At 40.5% G+C, this 18,653-nt stretch overlaps 1 protein-coding gene across 2 annotated transcripts; it reads left to right on the forward strand.

The window, feature by feature from the left end:
* The first annotated feature begins 10,458 nt into the window (after positions 1-10,458).
* Positions 10,459-15,634, forward strand: LOC115676960 (heptahelical transmembrane protein 4-like). 2 transcript variants are annotated; one of them, XM_056305202.1, is made up of 4 exons: positions 10,459-10,858; positions 11,191-11,482; positions 13,208-13,526; positions 14,691-15,634. In XM_056305202.1, exons 2-4 carry the CDS (start codon positions 11,226-11,228, stop codon positions 15,342-15,344), a joined length of 1,230 nt encoding a protein of 409 aa, XP_056161177.1. In that variant the 5' UTR covers positions 10,459-10,858; positions 11,191-11,225; the 3' UTR covers positions 15,345-15,634. The 2 variants fall into 2 exon arrangements, with proteins under 2 accessions (XP_056161177.1, XP_030455866.1); XM_030600006.2 differs by having other exon boundaries at positions 11,223-11,482.
* Positions 15,635-18,653: the final 3,019 nt, after the last annotated feature.

Here is an 18,653-nt window from a genome sequence, read left to right on the forward strand (position 1 = left end):
AAAGTTATTTGGGAAAAAGAGTGTGTCCGTGTGTTTCTATGTCGTTGTTTGCTCCATTATTTTGCTTAGAGTCTAACAAAGCAAAGAAAATTGGTAACAAACGTACGATATTTGTGTTGTGATATTTGCTCGTAATTTTTTTTTTGGTCGATATTTTTGCTCGTAATTCATGACATCTTTTTCTCACATTTCCAATTTTATTAAGTTTAGCGCCAAAACTTTAGAACCATCAATCTAATATCAAAACTTATGAAGGATCGCTTTATTGCCAAAAATTTGTAAACCCGTCCATTTAAGTCACTCCGACAAACCGTGTTTATTAAAATAATAGCATGTCGGATTTTTCAGCAAAGTGGATACTATATAATAGTTTTAACTAATAAAGTGTTTTAAGGGATCGTTTGTTTGAATGAAAATTATTTTCAGGAAATTGTTTTCCGACTTTCCAGTGTATGGACAATGGGACTAATCAATACAGAAAATATTTTCCATGGACCGAAAACAATAAGCTTAGATTGTGAAAACTAACCGTTTTACTTGAAAATGATTTTCATGAAAAACATTTTCTTCACCATGAAATTTTCAATAAAACAAACACACCATTGAATTAAGATTTTTTTTTATGAACATTCATTTTATATTAGGTTTCTACTAATTCTATCACAGAGAAACGCACCCTGCAAAACTTCATGGTGTCTTCCTCTCCAACTTTTTCTTCTTTCTCCAACGGACCGCACCTCATTCTCCTTCGTGGAAATTCACACGCAGTTTCCATCAATCCAGCAATTTCATCAACAATTCCCCACTCGTTTTCACGATCTCCTCCTTTTCCTCGATTTCATACGAAGACCCCAATCGTCTTTTGACCTGCCAGCACTCGCTTTGCACCGGCCTTCACGCACGGCTGTTCTGCTCCGCCTCGCACGAGGCGGACCGCTTTCGCCTGGTCACCGCACGCCGCCGCATCAGCCGAGCCATCGCCCCGATCAGATTGCTACGTCGCTCATGTTCACCGCTGCCACCATAAGGGAGATATCGAACATAGCATAGGCAGGGAATCGGTCACGTGGGTCTTCCCTACAGGGGCCTTGCCGTTCTGCTTCTACCGCACTTCGCGACATGTACTGACGGAAACGGATTCCCAGAAATTGCGGAAAAACGGGAAACACATTTTCTAAAACACATTGCAAAACGCGGAAAACATGCACATTCTGTACTTGAATCACCGATCGAACGAAGCATATTACGTAAACGAACATACCTCTTTGCCACAGATTAAATGCACCTATTGCAGCCTCGAGAGAGAGAGCGATCCTTCGATTGTCGAGTAAAGTCGCTTTTTTGGTTTCAAGTGAGTGAGAGTTTCTGATAGTGAACTAAATCCACTTACTGAACACACGTCAGTTTTTCTTCTTCTTCTCACTTTTGTTCCCACAAAATAACTGCCATTTGCGGTTATTTTCTTTCATGGGCTCTTTCAAGGTTAATGGGCTGGGTTAGCCCATCATGGGCGGTCCATTTATTCACAAAACCTATCATGTACCCTCCCGGGGAGTGTCGGTTCGTTTCGGTTTTAGGCGGTAGGAGCCTCCGCAGGAGCTGCTTTCTTCGGGGGACATTTCGATGGGTCGGGAACACTTGCTGTTCAGTTAGTGCCTGTACTTCTTTGGATCATAGCGGAACTTTTGGGGCTCCTCTTCCTATAGATGTAGGTACCGTTTGTGGGTAAAATCATAGGGTATCTTCTCTTCTTCTCGTTACTTTTCTCTAGTATTATCTTGACTGTGATTCATGGTCTATCGCACGATCTACTGACACCTAAGTTTCCGCAGCATAACTTCTGTTGGGTTAACTGCTTCCCCCAACATAATGCACTTTGGTAACAGATCCAGAATTCAACTTAGCATGGTTTTTCCATTCTGGCTCATTATGCAGATTGCTCTGAATCTATTCCAAAGTGTTACTTTCAGTGGAGCATAGGAGTTCCTATACTCGCTCCAACTTGGAGGAAGTTTAGTAATGATTGATCAGACTTCGATTTTCTCGCGAACTCACAGTTTCAAGTCCTCCATTTTCTGAAGCAAGCTCTGTGAATCGTGCCCTTGATCTAAAACATGAGCATCGTCAGACATGCGAGAATTCAAGAGCCCTCCATATCTCTCCCTGCGACTTGATTGAAGTGAACATGTCATGCAGGCGAGTGGCGAATATGTCCAGGAGTGAAATCTACGGTGTCATTTGGAGAGGGCGGTGACGTCTTCTTCAGATGTGGATTCCAAGTTTCCAACACATTAGAAAATCTTCAGAGCAGTGAGCCTTCCAGGAAATTAACTTGGTCCCATCGAATATATATCCAATTTAAAGAAGCCTTTCTCCATAATTGTGAATGCAGTTTCAGACTTGGACTCCATTGTAGATAGCTAAACACTTTAAGATACTAAAGTTCTCTTCGTTTCGCGGAAAATAATTTCCAGGAAAATATTTTTCAGATTTTCCGGCGTTCTCTGTCAATGAAAAAAACACCTTCAAAAGTGGAGAATTAAACAGCAACATATTTCATTTCCGACATGACTCAAAACACCTTCAAAAGTGGGATGAAGAGAAAATCACGAAAAGAAATCTATCGCTGTTTAATTCCCCCAATATATATGCTTTTGTGTTCAGAAGAATTCGGGAAAATTGCACAGGAGGTACTAAATCTTATGTAGGGAATGTAATAAAATACTTAACCTTTCAATTGGTAAATCTTTTTCAAAACGTTCAACCAAATCCCTTCAACGAATAGTATCTAAAACTGCCTATGCGTCGCTAGAAAAGTGCTTAGGTGACATCCTTAAATTGCACTTTTCAACAAAATTTTAGGACTTAATTGCAGTTTTGAATGAAAGCTGAGAATTTAATGCAATCAATTAAAATGTTTAGAGCTTGATTGCACTTTTTGGTAAAGTTCAGAACTTGAATAGACTAATTAAAAGATTTAGAACTCAATTGCATTCCGTACATAGGGTTTTGGAATTGTGATATAATTTTCCCGAAAATACACATCTATAATTTTCCTGAAAAGTTTTTTTAGACAATCACTTGAACAAAATAAGCAGCAATCCGGAGTAAGGAGGATACGACAAACAATATATGTTTTTTCTTTTTTTTGGTAACCGAGGTGTCCGGCCCCGCCGGTTGACATGGACAAACCAACAGCGACTATACCTCTGGGGAGCTAGCACAAGAACCCACCACCATGGGCCCCCACTTAAGACCCTAGCGACCGGAGATTCGAACCTCCTCCCGGCGATGAGGAAGAGGAGCTAAACACAATTCCAAGCGCCTACCTAAGTGGGTACAAACAATATATGTTTTTTTGGTAAGGACAAACAATATATGTTTGTTTCGAGACTTTCGAAAAAAAAATTCGGCTATATAACTGCTACTAGAACTTATCATTTCAGAATTATTTCAGAGAAATAAAATAAATGAATGAAATGAGATAAACCCGAAAAAATAAAGGGCCAAGTGTGTATCATAGTGTATCTTCTCTTAACTATTTTGGTGTTTTCCAAGCTTATAGACTCAGGACAACTCTTGTCGTGATCCAACGTGAGATTCCTAAAACACACCATAATATCACTATTTATTCAACAAACATTCCTTTAGATATTCGATGAAAGAAAAGAACAAGATAAAAAGAGTAGATTAGGTAACTCAGGAATAAAATGTCAAATGCATAACTATTCATTACTGTGACAAATTTAATACGACCTTTCAAACGTATAAAAAAAAAAAGACAACCTTTTACTACTCTAACAACATAGCATCCTTTAGTACGTTGTTCATTCTTATCATTATCTTGTCAATGTGTCGGTTCATGTGACTGTCGTTGCGTTGACAACTGATACCGACGCATCTTCAATCCCAAAATAAAGTCCGCTACCATTTTGATATATATTTCTTGGTATCTCCCAACACGAAACTCATACAATTATTTTCTAAATGAATGCTGAAAATTTTTCCCTATTTAAAATAAGCACTCGGGAATTTTTTTCCGAGTAAGATCTTTTGGTTAAAAGTCTAGATCTTTTGGTCATAGACGAAATGTTAACGGATACTATTTTTGTCACAGGGGCCTAACTTTGTGCGTATATCTTTGTAATTTTTTAAAAGTCGTGTTGAATTTGTCAAAGTCGTAAAATGTGCATTTTCTTTGGTACCTTTGAAAGGTCGTGCTAATTTTTTCATAGCGGTGAAAGATCGTACTCTCTTTCTTTGTTTATTTGGCTGAGAATATAAAATAGAGAAGAATAAGGAAAATAATAAGAGTTGAGAAAGTGACACACGTGGACCCACAATTGGCCTAGAACATGGATGATATTGATGTGTAACCGATTAATTCGTGCTAATTTTCCAAAGAGCATCGGACCGACTCTTCTTGGTTGGCTTTCGATCAAACCGAAAGTCATCATGACCTGGAAGGATCTGAGGGAAGAAGCATTGATGGAGCAACCCCAAACTCAAAGAGACAAAAAGTACCTAGGAAGAGATGATGATCTTTAGAAAAATATGATGAGGCCCGAGTGTGCAAAAAACAGAGAAGATTGTAAGGATAAGTGCTGATGATTGTAGAGTGTGAGAGTCCCAAAGAAGAGTACTAGGGAAAATACCAAAAAATTGTCTAAATTTTCACTCAATGATGAAAAAAATATGCCTTTATGTTTAAAAATTCAAGTTGCAAATCTCGACTCGGCAAAATTGTGAACTTGTTTACAACGTTGCTATTTCATCTTCCAAAAATACAGATAAATGGAGAGGGATAGGGACAGACCTGACCTTGGTTGGGGGGAAAGAGAGAAACTGGCGACGGAGCAGTCGAGACGGCGAAGGTGGTGGACAACGGCGAGGGAGGTGGTGGCAGACTTGGTTGAGAGCTTGAGGTGTTTTGAATGATGTGAGGCTAGGGTTTTTAGGGCTTCTAGACAATAGAGAGTATTTGGGTCATTTCAGTTAGGCAGAGGTACAAAAACTGGTAGTTTTGAAAACCAAAGTATCTTTTCCATATTCGGGTGAAAACTCTGGTTTATTTTTAGTATTCTCCCAAACTATTAATGGTAGCTTGAATCATTAATAAATCTTTTGAGTCACGTCGGAAATCAACATCAACTTAGTTTGTGCCTTAGATATTGGCCACCTCAAGTGAAAACATTTTCCAGCTTCGGACGCAATGGTCAGGATGAGGGGGAATGAGGAAAGGTAGTGACGGGCTGATAAAATTTGGACGGTTGGTTCTTTGTGGACTAAATAATTATGACTCTACCAGTTGAGATGACGATGACAAAGTCGTCCATCTCGAAACCATCGGATTATCAGTGCATTAAATTGTTATGATCTAAACCGAACATTTTGTAACAAGAACAGAACTTTTACGGAAGCGTCAATCTCCACCCGTTTTTTTTTGCTTGTACTTTTAGTAAAAACAATTCAATCTATTTAAAGAGTAACTCGCAGATTACTATCATCCAATTTGACTATTCTTTTTTTATTTATCAAGCCAATCTGACTATTCGAACCGTCACAAATTTGTGGTGCGTGATCACTACGCACCGAGCTACCTGACCTTTGGACTATGGCGGTTACGCCTTCTTTGTGGGCAGTCCCGGCTCGGATCACGAATGTCGTCATATGTTGCTTTGGCATAAACGCTATGTACTGAATATGACGAATAGAATAATGGACACCACACGTGACCGACTTGTCCATGTCTACCTACTTCCTCCCGCACGAATCAGCGAAACTGTCGTTTTCGATTTGCATGACGATGATCTTTTGTTGATTCTTGCAAGTCATTGAGATCTAGAGGGTCATTGACTGGTTAAATTCTTCTCTAGTTTAGACATATGTGAATACGATTAATCAACAAAGTATCTGATTTTTGGGGCAAGTTTCATACAAATTTCTTCATTGTGATTGAATCTGCAACTTGTTTGAAGAGAATGGAAGTACACAAAACGACTCGTTTTAAACCAACACCGTGATTTGATGAGTAATGTGAAGGGAAAGAAAATTTGTGACATATCAAAATCCCATCTTAGATGAGAAAGGCCTTGCTGATTGATTCATGAATAGACATCTAACCCTTATATGATCTCCACCATAAGTGGTTACTTAGGATATCCCTTTAGTGAGGTCAATGTAGATAATTTCAGGTTATTACAAATGGTATCAGAGCAGGAACTCCTATGGTAAATACGTGGTTTATGTATGGGCCACACCTATACCCTCAAGAGTGGGAAGTGATCTTTGAGGCGAGATAACAAGACAACATGCTGCTCCAGGTAGGTCTCTAAGATGATGGAGGTGACAAGGTTGGATGAACCACGCATTCAATTGGGAGAGTATTGTTTAGCGACTAACAAGTATGTCATTTCCTTAAGTATGGAAGTTTGGAATATTCCAAAATTCCAAATTACATAGAAGAGGCAAAACAGCTATGTTTAAATGATGACCACATTGTGTGATCACTTGGAATACTCCTTTTGGGAGCTTGGCCGATATGAACTGAATTGAGTTCTTACAAACATTGATAATGTAACCATTGGAGAAAATAAATGAAATGAAAAGAAGAGACTCAACTTTTTTTATTGGTCAAACGAGAAATGGAGAAATTATATAAGTAGAATATGGAAAACTTCCGATTATTTTTAAATGATGGACTTGGAATTTACTTTACATATCTAGAGAGAGAAAAAGGGCAGTATTAATGTCAAAATTACTCTATGACTCCCACTCTAATTTCAAACATTTTCAAATGATCATTAGTGTGTCACGACTTTCAAAAGAGATCAGTTAAGTGCCCCAACAATTTTGCTTACCGGAAAATCTAATTTGACAATTTTCATAATTAATTTTATGACGTGGCTTGCTGAAGTCACTTAATGGATTTTTGCAAATATTTTTGGTGTTAAAGTGATTGTTCATAAAGTTTTTCGCATTAAGTTGATTTTTCGTAGAGTAACGGCATTAAACTTTTTAAAATTAGAATTTTGACAAAACTGACGTCATGAGCTAAATGTTCTAAAGCTTTGCCACAATTTTCTTTGTTTTTTTTTTTTTTGGACTCAAAAGCAAAATAATGGAGCCAACAATCTGTCTCTAAATAATTTCACTTAAAATCACAAAAACTCATTCGCTTCCCTCCAATAAAGAAGGAACTAAGCAAAATTTTGTTCACCTTCCATCCCTGGTTTCACATTGCTTCTTCTCTAACCTTGCTTTATTTTGAGATCGAACAAAAGCCTTGCGAAAATAAACTACAATGCTAGGGCATGTTTGGGGCATTTAATCCTAATTTTTTTATATGTGAAAATCGATGCATTCAAGATGTGTCATACAATTTTAAAATGTCTAGTGCCAAAATGTTAGGAATGACAGATTTAATGTGAAACCTTTAGAGCTTTTATTATTAAAGCAACAAGTTATATTTTCTGACAAGTTAAGTCATCAGACGGAGTCACTTAAGCAATCACTTTTGTTCAATGTGGCACTTAAATAATCGCCCGAAAAGTTTAAAATTTTAAGGGGGCCAGAATCAGCTCGGTACATTGATTGTTGGCAATTTCCATAACGAGATTATTGAGCAAATCTATTCTTTTTGTTCAATGTGGAACTAAAATTTACTAAGTGAGAGATCCACAGATCAAACACATGGCCTAATTTGTCAAAGCTCATCAACCCCACACATAGAGCACCCAAAGTTGACGACGTACCATGGAACCCCAAAACGAGGCGCCTGACCTTTTACGGCCTTGACGCATACAAGGGTCCCACCAAAGGCAAAATATCTTCCTGATATATATTAGGTTTTGCTAAAATTTAACCTAGTCAGAGTCAAAATTGAAGAAATGATACAAATAATTATTAAACCAAAAGTGCAGATGTAGACCATAAACTTTTAATTTGTTCGATATGATTTCTGAACTTTAGCCTAATGTATAATATTGTTCCTGAACTTTTAATTTATTAAATATGATTCATGAACTTTTGGTACATGTTCAATTTAGTTCATGGATTATATGTAAATGTTCAATGTTATCCCTAAACTTGAACATATTCCAAAACTTCAAGCACCACATTGAACAATTCCATATAGTTCAGGAACTAAATTGAACATGTACCAAAAGTACAAAGACCACATTTAATAACTTTGCATAAATGGAGGGAAAAGTGTCACAAAAGTCTTAAACCTTTTTCATTTGTGCCAATTTAGTCCTAAACCTTTTTTTGGTGTCAATTTAGGGTGCGCATAGCAATGATTCTGTGCTCGGGAACTGATTTTGCTAAAAAATGATTCTTTTTTATTCTGTACTCGGGAACAATTTCTAAGCATTTGAAGGCGTTTGGTAACTGCTCAAAATTTCTATTCTTAGAATAGAAAAACAACAGAAATGCATTTGGTAACTACACAAATTTCTCTTTATTAATAATATTTTAAATTTTTTAATATTTCTTTCTTTTTTTTCCTTGGCTATGGCCAGTCGCTGGCGCCGGTGATTAGCCATAGGCCAGGGCCGGCGAGGGCGTCGCGGCCCTCGCCGCTGCCCTCGCCGGTCGCGATGGCGAGGTCGGCTTTGCCTTGGTTGGGTGAGGCTCGACCTCGCCCAAATCTGGCGAGGCCAACCTTGCCATTGCCACCCCCGGGGACGGCGAGGTTGGCCTTGCCAAATGACGGCAAGGTCGAGCCTCGCCCGGCCAAGGCGAGGCCAACCTTGCCGTCGTCGGGGGCTGGCGAGGCCAACCTCTTCGTTGCCGGTGGTGGCAACGGCGAGGTCAACCTCGCCTTGGCTGGGTGAGGCTCGACCTTGCCCAGATCTGGCAAGGTCGACCTCGCCATCGCCGGCCCTGGTCGGTCACCGGCGGCGTGCTGGTAGCAGACCGGAATCAGAAATGGAAAATTTGTTCCAGAATCAAGAAGCTACTTTTTTTTTGCTTCTTGATTCTGTTCCAAAACTGATTCTAAGAACAATTTTTTGCAAATTTGTGCTTAGGCACAAATATTTTAACAAACGGATTTCTGTTCTTAAACTGATTCTGAGAACAAAAGAACAGAAATTATCACTATTTGGCAAGTTGCCAAACGCACGCTTAGTCCTTCTGGCTATTTTTGGCTGGATTTTGCTGCGTGGATGCCGGTCAACCTACGTGGCACCGCTAGCGATGACGTGGACAACTTTTAATAATATTTTAATATTTTTCGATTTTTTTTCTTTTTTCTTCTTCTTCCAGCTAGTCGTCGGGAGACTAGGGCCGGCGAGCCCCGCTGACTGGGCGAGGTTGGACCTCGCCGGATCTGACAAGGTCGGGCCTCACCCATGGCCAGCAAGGCTTGACCCTCGCCAAATCCAGCGAGGGCAAGCCTCGCCAAGCCCAGCTTGAGGCCGCCCTCGCGGATGGCCGCGAGAGCGACCTCGAGCTGGGTTGGGCAAGGCGTGACCTCGCCAGATCTGTCGAGGTTGGGCCTCCCCCATGGCCGACAAGGCTCAACTATCGCTAGATCCGGTGAGGGCGAACCTCGCCTAGCCCAGTGCGAGGCTTGAGCAGCTAGGTGAGGCACGACCTCGCCAGATCTAGTGAGGTCGGGCCACACCCTTGGCCGGCGAGGCTCGACCTTCGCTAGATCCGGTGAGGGCAAGCCTCGCCCAGCCCAGCGCGAGGCTTGAGCCCTCGCCAGATGGCCGCAAGGGCAGCCTCGAGCTGGGCTCGGCGAGGCGCGACCTCGCCGAATCTGGCGAGGTCGGGCCTCCCCCATGGCCGGTGAGGGCGAACCTTGCCAAGCCCAGCGCAAGGCTCGAGCCCTCGCCGGATGGCCGCGAGGGCAGCCTCGAGTTGGGCTGGGCGAGGCACGACCTCGCTGGATTTGGTGAGGTTGAGCCTCCCCCATGGCTAGCGAGAGCGAGCCTCGCCCAGCCCAGCGCGAGGCCGCCCTCTCGGCAATTCGGCGAGAGTCAAGCCTAGCCCCCCTCACCAGTGGCTAGCAAATCTCGCTAGCTTTGGCCTCCAGCCGGTTGCCGGACCAGCGACCAACTAGAGGAAGAAGAAAGGGTAAGAAAAAAAATTAAAAATAAATAAAAATATTCAAAAAATATTAAAATTTATCCACGTTATCGCCAACGGTGCCACGTAGGTTGGCCGGTGTCCATGTTAGCAATATCCGATCAAAATTAGCCGAAAGGACTGAATTGACACAAAGACAAAAGGTTTATGACTAAATTGGCACTAATGCAAAAGGTTTATGACTTTTTTGACACTTTTCCCCATAATTGGATAAAGTTCAAATATCAAATTGAATAAATTAAAATCAAAGATCGTATTACACGTTGAGCTAAAATTTTATGGACCATTTACGATATTATTCCATCGAAATTAGCGTTAATCCAAACTTAATTTCCCCAAGCAAACCGTGCTGTTCCCGGAACCCGTGAACATCACCAAACCATCCAACGACAAAAAACAAATTCCTCGGCATCTCCGCATCTTCTCTGATGCTCTCTCCCTCTCCCTCTCCCTCTCTCTCTCTCCTGAGTGTTTCGCGTCACCGTCACCTTCAAAGTCTCTGTTTTTCGGCTTGCCATCGCGTGCAAGTTGCAGCCCTATATCAGCCAAGAAAGGTTGCGTATTTGTTGTCGTCGCCATTGGCACTAGGTTCGGTGGCGTTGGAGTTTTCGGGTGGCTTCGATTTCGGCTTTTACGTAAAGCCGATCGTTCGAAGCTCGAGACTTTCTCCGCCTCCGAAGGCCTTCAAATAGGGGGATCGATTTTGAAGGAATCCTCATCCGGGTCTTGTGTCTCAGCCGGTGGTTCTTCTATATTTCAGGTACCCACATGTTTTCTCTTTCTCTTTCCTTTTGTCAATTGTTATTTCTTCTTCTGGGTCATTCTTGATTGTGCTAGCGATTCTGTTGAGTGATCCTTTGGTATTTCACCTGAAAAAGGCTGATATTTATCCATATGCTCGATGTTCCTGTTTCTTGGGAGGCGATATTTGCTCTGTGATCATGTTCTTTCGCTGAGAGATAATTTATGCAAACGAAGCATTTCGAAGTGTCTTGTGCGCGATTGGAAAGAGAAATGGGCTCTGATCGTGTGCCTGCGTCTTAATTGGTGTGCTCTTAGATTACCGTCTCTTCTTTGTTCCAACCAACAGAGATTGTTGAGAATTCTTGTTTGGTCTCGATCAGAGAATGGCAAGCAAAAGGCTTAAGAAATCGGAATTATCTTCTGAAACGATGGAGAGCCATCAGCAGCAAGTGTCCACGCATGAAGGAAAAGGGAAGAGGTTGTGGAAGAAGGTGAAGTATCAGCTTGTCGAATACCACTCTTTACCCGCGTATTTGAGGGACAATGAGTACATCGTCGGACATTACCGATCCGAGTGGCCTTTGAAGCAAATTTTGCTTAGCATCTTCACCATTCACAACGAGACGCTGAACGTTTGGACGTAAGCTTTCTATATTTGCAGCTACCTGTTTACAGTATTTCGAATTTTACTAGCTCCTGTTTCAAATGGTTTGCGGGCTTTTTCTCGGGTAGTTTGATTGCCTCGTACTTAGTTACTGTCAAAAGATTGGTTCAGTGCGCTGCTTGTTTTAATCAAGTCAAAGACACCTTGCAATCTGGTGGGTACTTATTCAGTTCCCCACATGAACAGCCAAAGAACTATGCATTAGCTCCTGAGATTTTTGGGTCCAATTTACTGGACTGGAAATTGTATTCTATAAGTTTATTCTCTGCAGCTGCATTTTTGGGTTCCTCTAATTTTTGACATTGAAATAATAGGTTGTAGGAGCACTACTATGGCCAATTTGCTCCAATTATCCATTTAAGTTTCAACTTTATTTCTTAGCTTAGATAAGTATTCATTTTTAATATGGTTTGAGTTCTTCTAAGAAGAAACGAAATATGCCAACTCTATTTTTCTGGAATTTGTCATCTAAGATTAAGATCTCGAGGTTCTTATCTGGTGAAGTAAGGATCTAGTAGAACACTCTACTTGGTTGTAAGCCAATCCAAGGATCTGGCTAGCTTTTCCAACTTTTATAGTTATAAGCACAACAAGTGCGTGCCTGAAGCTTAAAATTTGCAAATTGTCATTGTAAGAATTGCTAGGACTTAGTACCTTGTCTTAGTGCTTGCTAATCCTTGGAATAATTAATCCCTTTGCCTTGTATAGTATATTTATGGTGTCTTCAATTTGGTATACTTTGACCAGATGATTCCTGAAAAATTGTGCTCTTCTATTTCTATATATTGTGGTTGTTGACTTGTCTGTGCATTCTCAATGCCTTCATTGTTTAATCATCTAATACATGATGTTTCCCTCTTTTTTTCTCTTTTCTTTGTTGTTTGGATGAATTATGGCTAGATGTTGGTCAAATGCATTGAAGAATTTTGTATTTTCTTTGGTTAAATGGTCTAGAATGGCTGTGGAACCTAGTTCGAATATGTGATTGGTTCCTGCTGTATTCAGATCCTTCACCATTATTTTCCTCAGGCTCTATTGAAATGATTGCATCTATGGAAGTATTTCTCTGGTAGCTTATAGGAAAGCGCCACAAGCTTACAGTTGTACTAGTGGAAGCTCTAATCCACAAAACTTATATAGTTATATTAGTCAAGATCATATATTGCCTTGTCATTGAAGTCATTTACTAGCAGCTAGTTCTGATTGTTGTCTGATGCGTCAAATCCAGTTGTCACGTGTTTGTCCAAATGTCAAAGACATTTTCCTTATGTTTATTGTATGGGTGACTACGCAATGGTGAAACTTAGATATCAGTGGTTTGAAGTTCGAAATGTCCTGCACAAATAATACAGTCTCTCTGATTCTTTTTGCTCTTGCTTGACTGTAAAGAGAGATCTCATTTTGGCTCGTGCTTTTGAAAAAATAAGTGAAGATAGATCTCATAATCAGAAATATTTAAGGAAGTAGTTCGGCAGCTTATTGGAAAATAAGATATGCTCTGTATTTTCAGTTATGTTTCTCATTTCTAATATATGAAGCTACATATCCTGTCTTTAGGCCTCATCTATATGATATGTCGTTGGCCTTGTCTCCTTCCTCAAGAACTACAACTTTTTTTTATTCTCCATTATGATATTCGAATAGCATTTTTTGGTCGACAACTTTATTTGATCTCTAAGCATGTCTTGTCATATTTTGCAGCCATCTGATTGGATTCTTCATATTTCTTTCCCTCACCATATATACTGCTTCTAAGGTTCCGAATGTTGTGGATATTCACTCTTTACATCTCCCTGATGTACTGAAAAAGGCCGATCTACACAAAATTCATGCAGAACTGATGACATCCCTCCCTTCCTTGCCTAATATGCCTGATCTGCACAAGCTCAGGGAAGAGTTGAAGACTTCCTTGCCTTCCATGGATTTGTTGCCATCGTTATCTGGCTGGCATGTGGTGGAACTTCTGTATAATTGTTTGCCTGAGCGGTTCTCCCATAATCACACTGATGTTTGTGTTCTGGTAGTGCTCTTCTCCTATATAAAGTCTTCTTGTTGTTAAATTCTTCATTTTATCTCATTCCTTTAAAATTTAATTGCATGCTGTGTACTAATGTTTGGTGTGTGTGTGTGTGTGTGTCTGTGGAGGTTCATCAAATCTTTCAGATAGTCTGGAAGGAAAATCAATGGCATAATAGTGTACTCATGATATTGTTTTCTTCTGATGTCTCTCTTGTGCTCTTTGTTGGTTGCCAAGAATTTGTGTTCTAGAATTGCTTGTTTCAGTATTGTCTATTTCTTTCTTGGGAGTCAGGTAAAAGAAGTTACTTGGGGTCGTCTATGGTCTTTGTAGGTTTTACCAATGCAAAATTTCATCAGTCCAGAAGATTTTCTTATAAGGAGTAATTTTGATAAGAATCTCATTCCCCTGCATCTCCAGCCTTGATTGTTGTTTGTATGTATTATGCTAGGCAGTTGATGCCCTAGTTTACATGTAGGCTTGCAGGAATTAGATGTACTGTGGCTGTTCCATCATCTAAAAGAGAGTTTTGTGTTAATATACATTTTGAAGCAAAGTAACCGGGCATTACTATGATGTTGATATTCCAAGATGGTTGAAAAGAAATTTGTGGCCCAGCCAAGTTTCTTCTGTTCTGTGCAATCTGTGCTTATGTAATGTCTCTTTTAAATACGTTCGGAATTTGGAGATGGAAACTAGTATTGAAATTGATTTATGGTTACACAGCTGCTAGAAGTTAATATCCTAATTTGGACTTACTACTCTGCAGATATTTGCATCTTAAGTCTTCAAAAGTCTTTCATCGAGAAAAGTATATTGCTCGTGGCTCATTATGTAAAATAGTACTTCATTTGTATATCTGCGGATACAATCTGTCCATCTTTCAGTTACTGGGCATCTTCTGCGGCACAAGAACGAAGTGCTGCATTTGGCAGGCTTCCAATAGTCTTCTAATAATGATTGCAATTTGTATGCTATCAGCTATATCTTTTGCTTTTGTAATTAGCTGAGTTTGTCGCGTATATGCCTATGCATTTTCGTAAAATTGATCATGTATCTATGCAACCTGGCACATACTCCCTGTTTTAATACTTGCAATTAAATGTTCTTATACATCCTTTTATGTTCCCCGATCAAAATCTGTTTTAATGCTCCGATTGTTTTCAGCGGAGTATGAAAGAGGATGTGCTGAACATGATAGCTCCACTTGTGACCAGACCCATTACACGGTGGCCCTTTTTCGTGTTTATGGGTGGGGCAATGTTCTGTTTGCTAGCCAGCAGCACATGCCACCTCCTATCGTGCCATTCTGAGCGCTTGTCATACATCATGCTCAGGCTTGATTATGCCGGAATTGCTGCTCTTATAGCCACTTCATTTTACCCACCCGTTTATTATTCGTTCATGTGCAATCCCTTCTTCTGCAACCTTTACATGGGATTCATAACCATTTTGGGTATAGCCACTATCTTGTTTTCCCTCTTGCCAGTCTTCCAGAACCCCGAGTTCCGCACAATACGGGCATCGCTCTTCTTCGGGATGGGATTCTCTGGAGTAGCGCCTATCCTGCACAAGCTCATCTTGTTCTGGCACCACCCTGAGGCCCTCCACACTACCGGGTACGAGGTTCTGATGGGAGCATTCTATGGTCTCGGAGCTCTTGTTTATGCCATGAGGATACCAGAGAGGTGGATGCCCGGAAAATTCGATATTGCAGGACATAGTCATCAACTCTTCCATGTATTGGTGGTGGCAGGCGCGTACGCACACTATCGTGCAGGTTTGGTTTATCTTAGATGGCGGGATCTGCAAGGATGTTAAACCCGGGATGAGGAGATGGTGCATTAGTAAAAGAGAGGAGCTCTGTATGTATTTGACTCCTGTCGATGATTTCTCTGTAAAACTAAGCAAAACTAAGTCAACATGTAAACCTGGGAGTTCCTTTGTTTCAAGCAAGTAGACGAAAAAACAAGTAAGCACGAGTAGAGTCTTCCATGCTGTATTTGGGTTTTTTTGTCACCATATGAAGGTGGCTGTTCTACTTAGCAAGAAATTGTAATTTCTCAGCATGTTAAGCATTACTTTCTTCCATGTGAACAAGAATTACTCTCTCTCTCTCTCTCTCTCTCTCTCTCTCTCTCTCTCTGATGGTAAATTTCCTGATCTGGCATCAATGGTGAAAACTACCTGTGAATTGGTGTGCTTGTTTTTCCAGAGCATTGAGTTGGAATGAGAAGCATTTTCCAAATCGTAAATTGGAGGGAAGTGGCATGTTCCTCCAGTGTCCGACGACCTATATTTGATAGTGATTTGTCTGCCGGTCTGAAGCTAGTACTAGTTTGTCTCTGGGTTAATGTAGGCCATTGTCATGTCAGTCAGGCATGTGGATCTGTTTTCACCCGCCGCTGTTGTGGGCTCCCTGTTTCTTCATGCACTTCTCCCTTTGTTCATGGTAGATTCTCCCTTAGCATCAACCGCATCGGTCTTAACCGTTCGATCTTAACCATTGATGATGTAGGTATCGTATGGACCTAACTTTATCCAGCGGCTGTTGTTGTTCGGTTGGTGACGGATATGATCCCGTGTTGAATCAGGTCCATACAAGAGTCTCTGTCCTTATACACGCTTTTCAGCCGTGTCACGTGTCTTTCTGTATAATTTTTAAGGGGTTTTCTATTGCTCATCCTTGTAATATGCATGAAATTGAAACCGTTGTGTCAAACTCTTCGTGAAAACGTTATAGCGAGTCATCTACAGCTCAAGTTAAACGGGGGTTATAATATCTAGCGGGTTAAAATTGGCCTATGGTTGATTGGTCTTAGGTTCATTTGAGACTTCCCTATGGTAATCAAGCTCAAGGATGACTCAGAACTAAAAGCCAACAGCACAAGCTCAAATTGAATTCACAAGAAGAAGAGTTTAGCAAAAAAAAAAAACAGAAAAACGAGTAGATAAAAAATGTAAAATCTTGCGATTTTGTTGAGTGTGCATGTCCTTCTTCATACTTGAGATGTTTTTTTATATAGCCATGAGCCTCTAGGACCTCACTTTCACATTTTAAGACTTGTTCCTCAAGTTTTGGACACGCCCCCCCGCGTTGTGCTTGTCTCTATAGTTATGAGCATTTAGAATCTCAATTCCACATTCTAAGACTCGTTCTCCACATTTTGGGCAAGTTCCCCACGTTCCAAATGTGTTCCCAACGTTGTAGATGTGCTCCCCACGTTTTGGACGCAGCTAGTATCAATTTTTGGTAACGAGTTTGGTATTCACGTCAACAGTTTTGCCATGTATGCCAATCCGCATCTACTATGTGTCTGACCACAATCTCTATCGCCTATATATAATTTGAGGATTGCGGTTGATAAGAAGATTACCGTTCCTGCACTTTTTTAACACTTCTAGCCGATTTGACGTCATGCTAGCCACTTTTGCCACGTGTATACTAGCCGATGTCACTTGTATGCCAGGCGTTTCTATCATGTGTCTACCAACCACTTGCGCCACGTGTATGCCGACTGCTTATGTCATGACGTTAATCGCTTGTAACATATCAATCTTGGTTCCCCTCTTCAATGCCTGCCGTCTATGCTGGACGTGTCAAATTTTAATGCCAACATTCGCCAGCAACAATCTCGCACATGTCAATCCTGCTGTTGGCAAAACTCATGCCAATCACAATCTGATCGGCATATTTTGCGTGACGTCTTATAGTTATAGGGTCAATATATTGTTTAATATGATTGATATCATACATAACCAATATCTCTCAAAATGACCATCTCAGCAGTTGATAAAAACCTCATTCTCATGCATCAATGGCAGGTCTAGAATTGCACCCCCGAGTGCCGAAGTTACAACTTTATCTTTTAGGTAGGAACCGTTTAGCTTTGTTCATTTCATTTTATCTCTTTACCTCCCATCTAAGGTTGATGCAAACTTTCCAAGGACGAACTAAAGTCTACGGTTTTGGACTTAATTGAACTAATTGACAAGTTTAGAACTCAATTGCATTCTTTTTGTTGTTATAGTTTACGATTCGATTGAGCAAATTGAAATGTTTAGGACTCAATGACATTTCATACATAAGATTTAAGACTTGTTGAGCAATTTTCTCCTAATTTTTCTATTTCTCCTATTAATAATGACCCCACTCATGATTAGGCCGAGATTCATATATTATGGTAATGCTTTACATGTTACATGTGGGTGCGATAGCTATCTCATAATATTCTAAAGGAAAAGTACAAGTACACAATGATGTAATGACCTAAGCCGAGAATCAATGTTAGCAAAGTACCTTAGAAGAAGTACTCATGACCTTAAGTTCACTTCCATGGACTTGGGATGTCACAAACTAGTTTTGTCTCTACCATCATCTTTAGAGCAGCAGCTATAGTATAGCAAGTCACTCATACGACCCGGGCAATGCGAGAGACCATGGACCCCCTTGCCCTGATGCCATGGTCTCGAAAAGCACCACTTCATCGGATCGACACACCATGTGTGTTGCGTGGCCTCCACACCGCGAAGGCCATGCGGCGACATCTTTCGGTATAGAGTTAATCCCAAATCCACCGACATTCCTAAATGAGTATTCAAGTGGTCAATTTTGGCAAAAGCCCATATCGGTGTGGATCCCTGCCTCATAATCGGTTGTCTAATCTCTCATGCTCTTTGGGCTTTATTGTGTTCGGAATCCCGTTTTATGTACTCGAACTCTCTTAAGATAGTAATGAAGTTCGTTTTTGTCTGACAAAAAATAAAGTGGTCAATTTTGGAGGGCCAATCTCTACGTGCTTGCAAGTTCGCCGAATTCTCTCATTACATTGCACGTGGGACTTGGAACGAAGGTCAATTAGTCTCCATATGCCGTAATCAATCGCTATACTCAATTATGTGGAGATTGGATGTTGATATGTTAGTTGATGGGCAAATTACATAAGTTGACATTTAAGTATATTGATTATGTAAAGCAATCAATAACAATGTCAAATCATTTTGTATTACATTTCATATATTAGTCTCAATTTGTCGTAACCACAAATTTGAGGGAAATTGTCAAATAAGTCTTCCAAATCTATTGTCCGGCGGCAAATTTAGTCTTACACTTCTCAATCGTATTGATTT

The sequence above is a fragment of the Syzygium oleosum genome, unplaced genomic scaffold (assembly GCF_021117445.2).
Source record: "Syzygium oleosum isolate NSW1041296 unplaced genomic scaffold, Sole_v2.1 Sole_v2.35, whole genome shotgun sequence".
NCBI lineage: Eukaryota > Viridiplantae > Streptophyta > Magnoliopsida > Myrtales > Myrtaceae > Syzygium > Syzygium oleosum.

Bases quoted from the DNA above. Each gene is read 5' to 3' on its own strand.
- LOC115676960 (XM_056305202.1), top strand. From the start codon at position 11,226: ATGGCAAGCAAAAGGCTTAAGAAATCGGAATTATCTTCTGAAACGATG. The intron at 11,483-13,207 runs GTAAGCTTTCTA...CATATTTTGCAG, and splicing joins GAGACGCTGAACGTTTGGAC to CCATCTGATTGGATTCTTCA. The intron at 13,527-14,690 runs GTAGTGCTCTTC...GATTGTTTTCAG, and splicing joins ACACTGATGTTTGTGTTCTG to CGGAGTATGAAAGAGGATGT.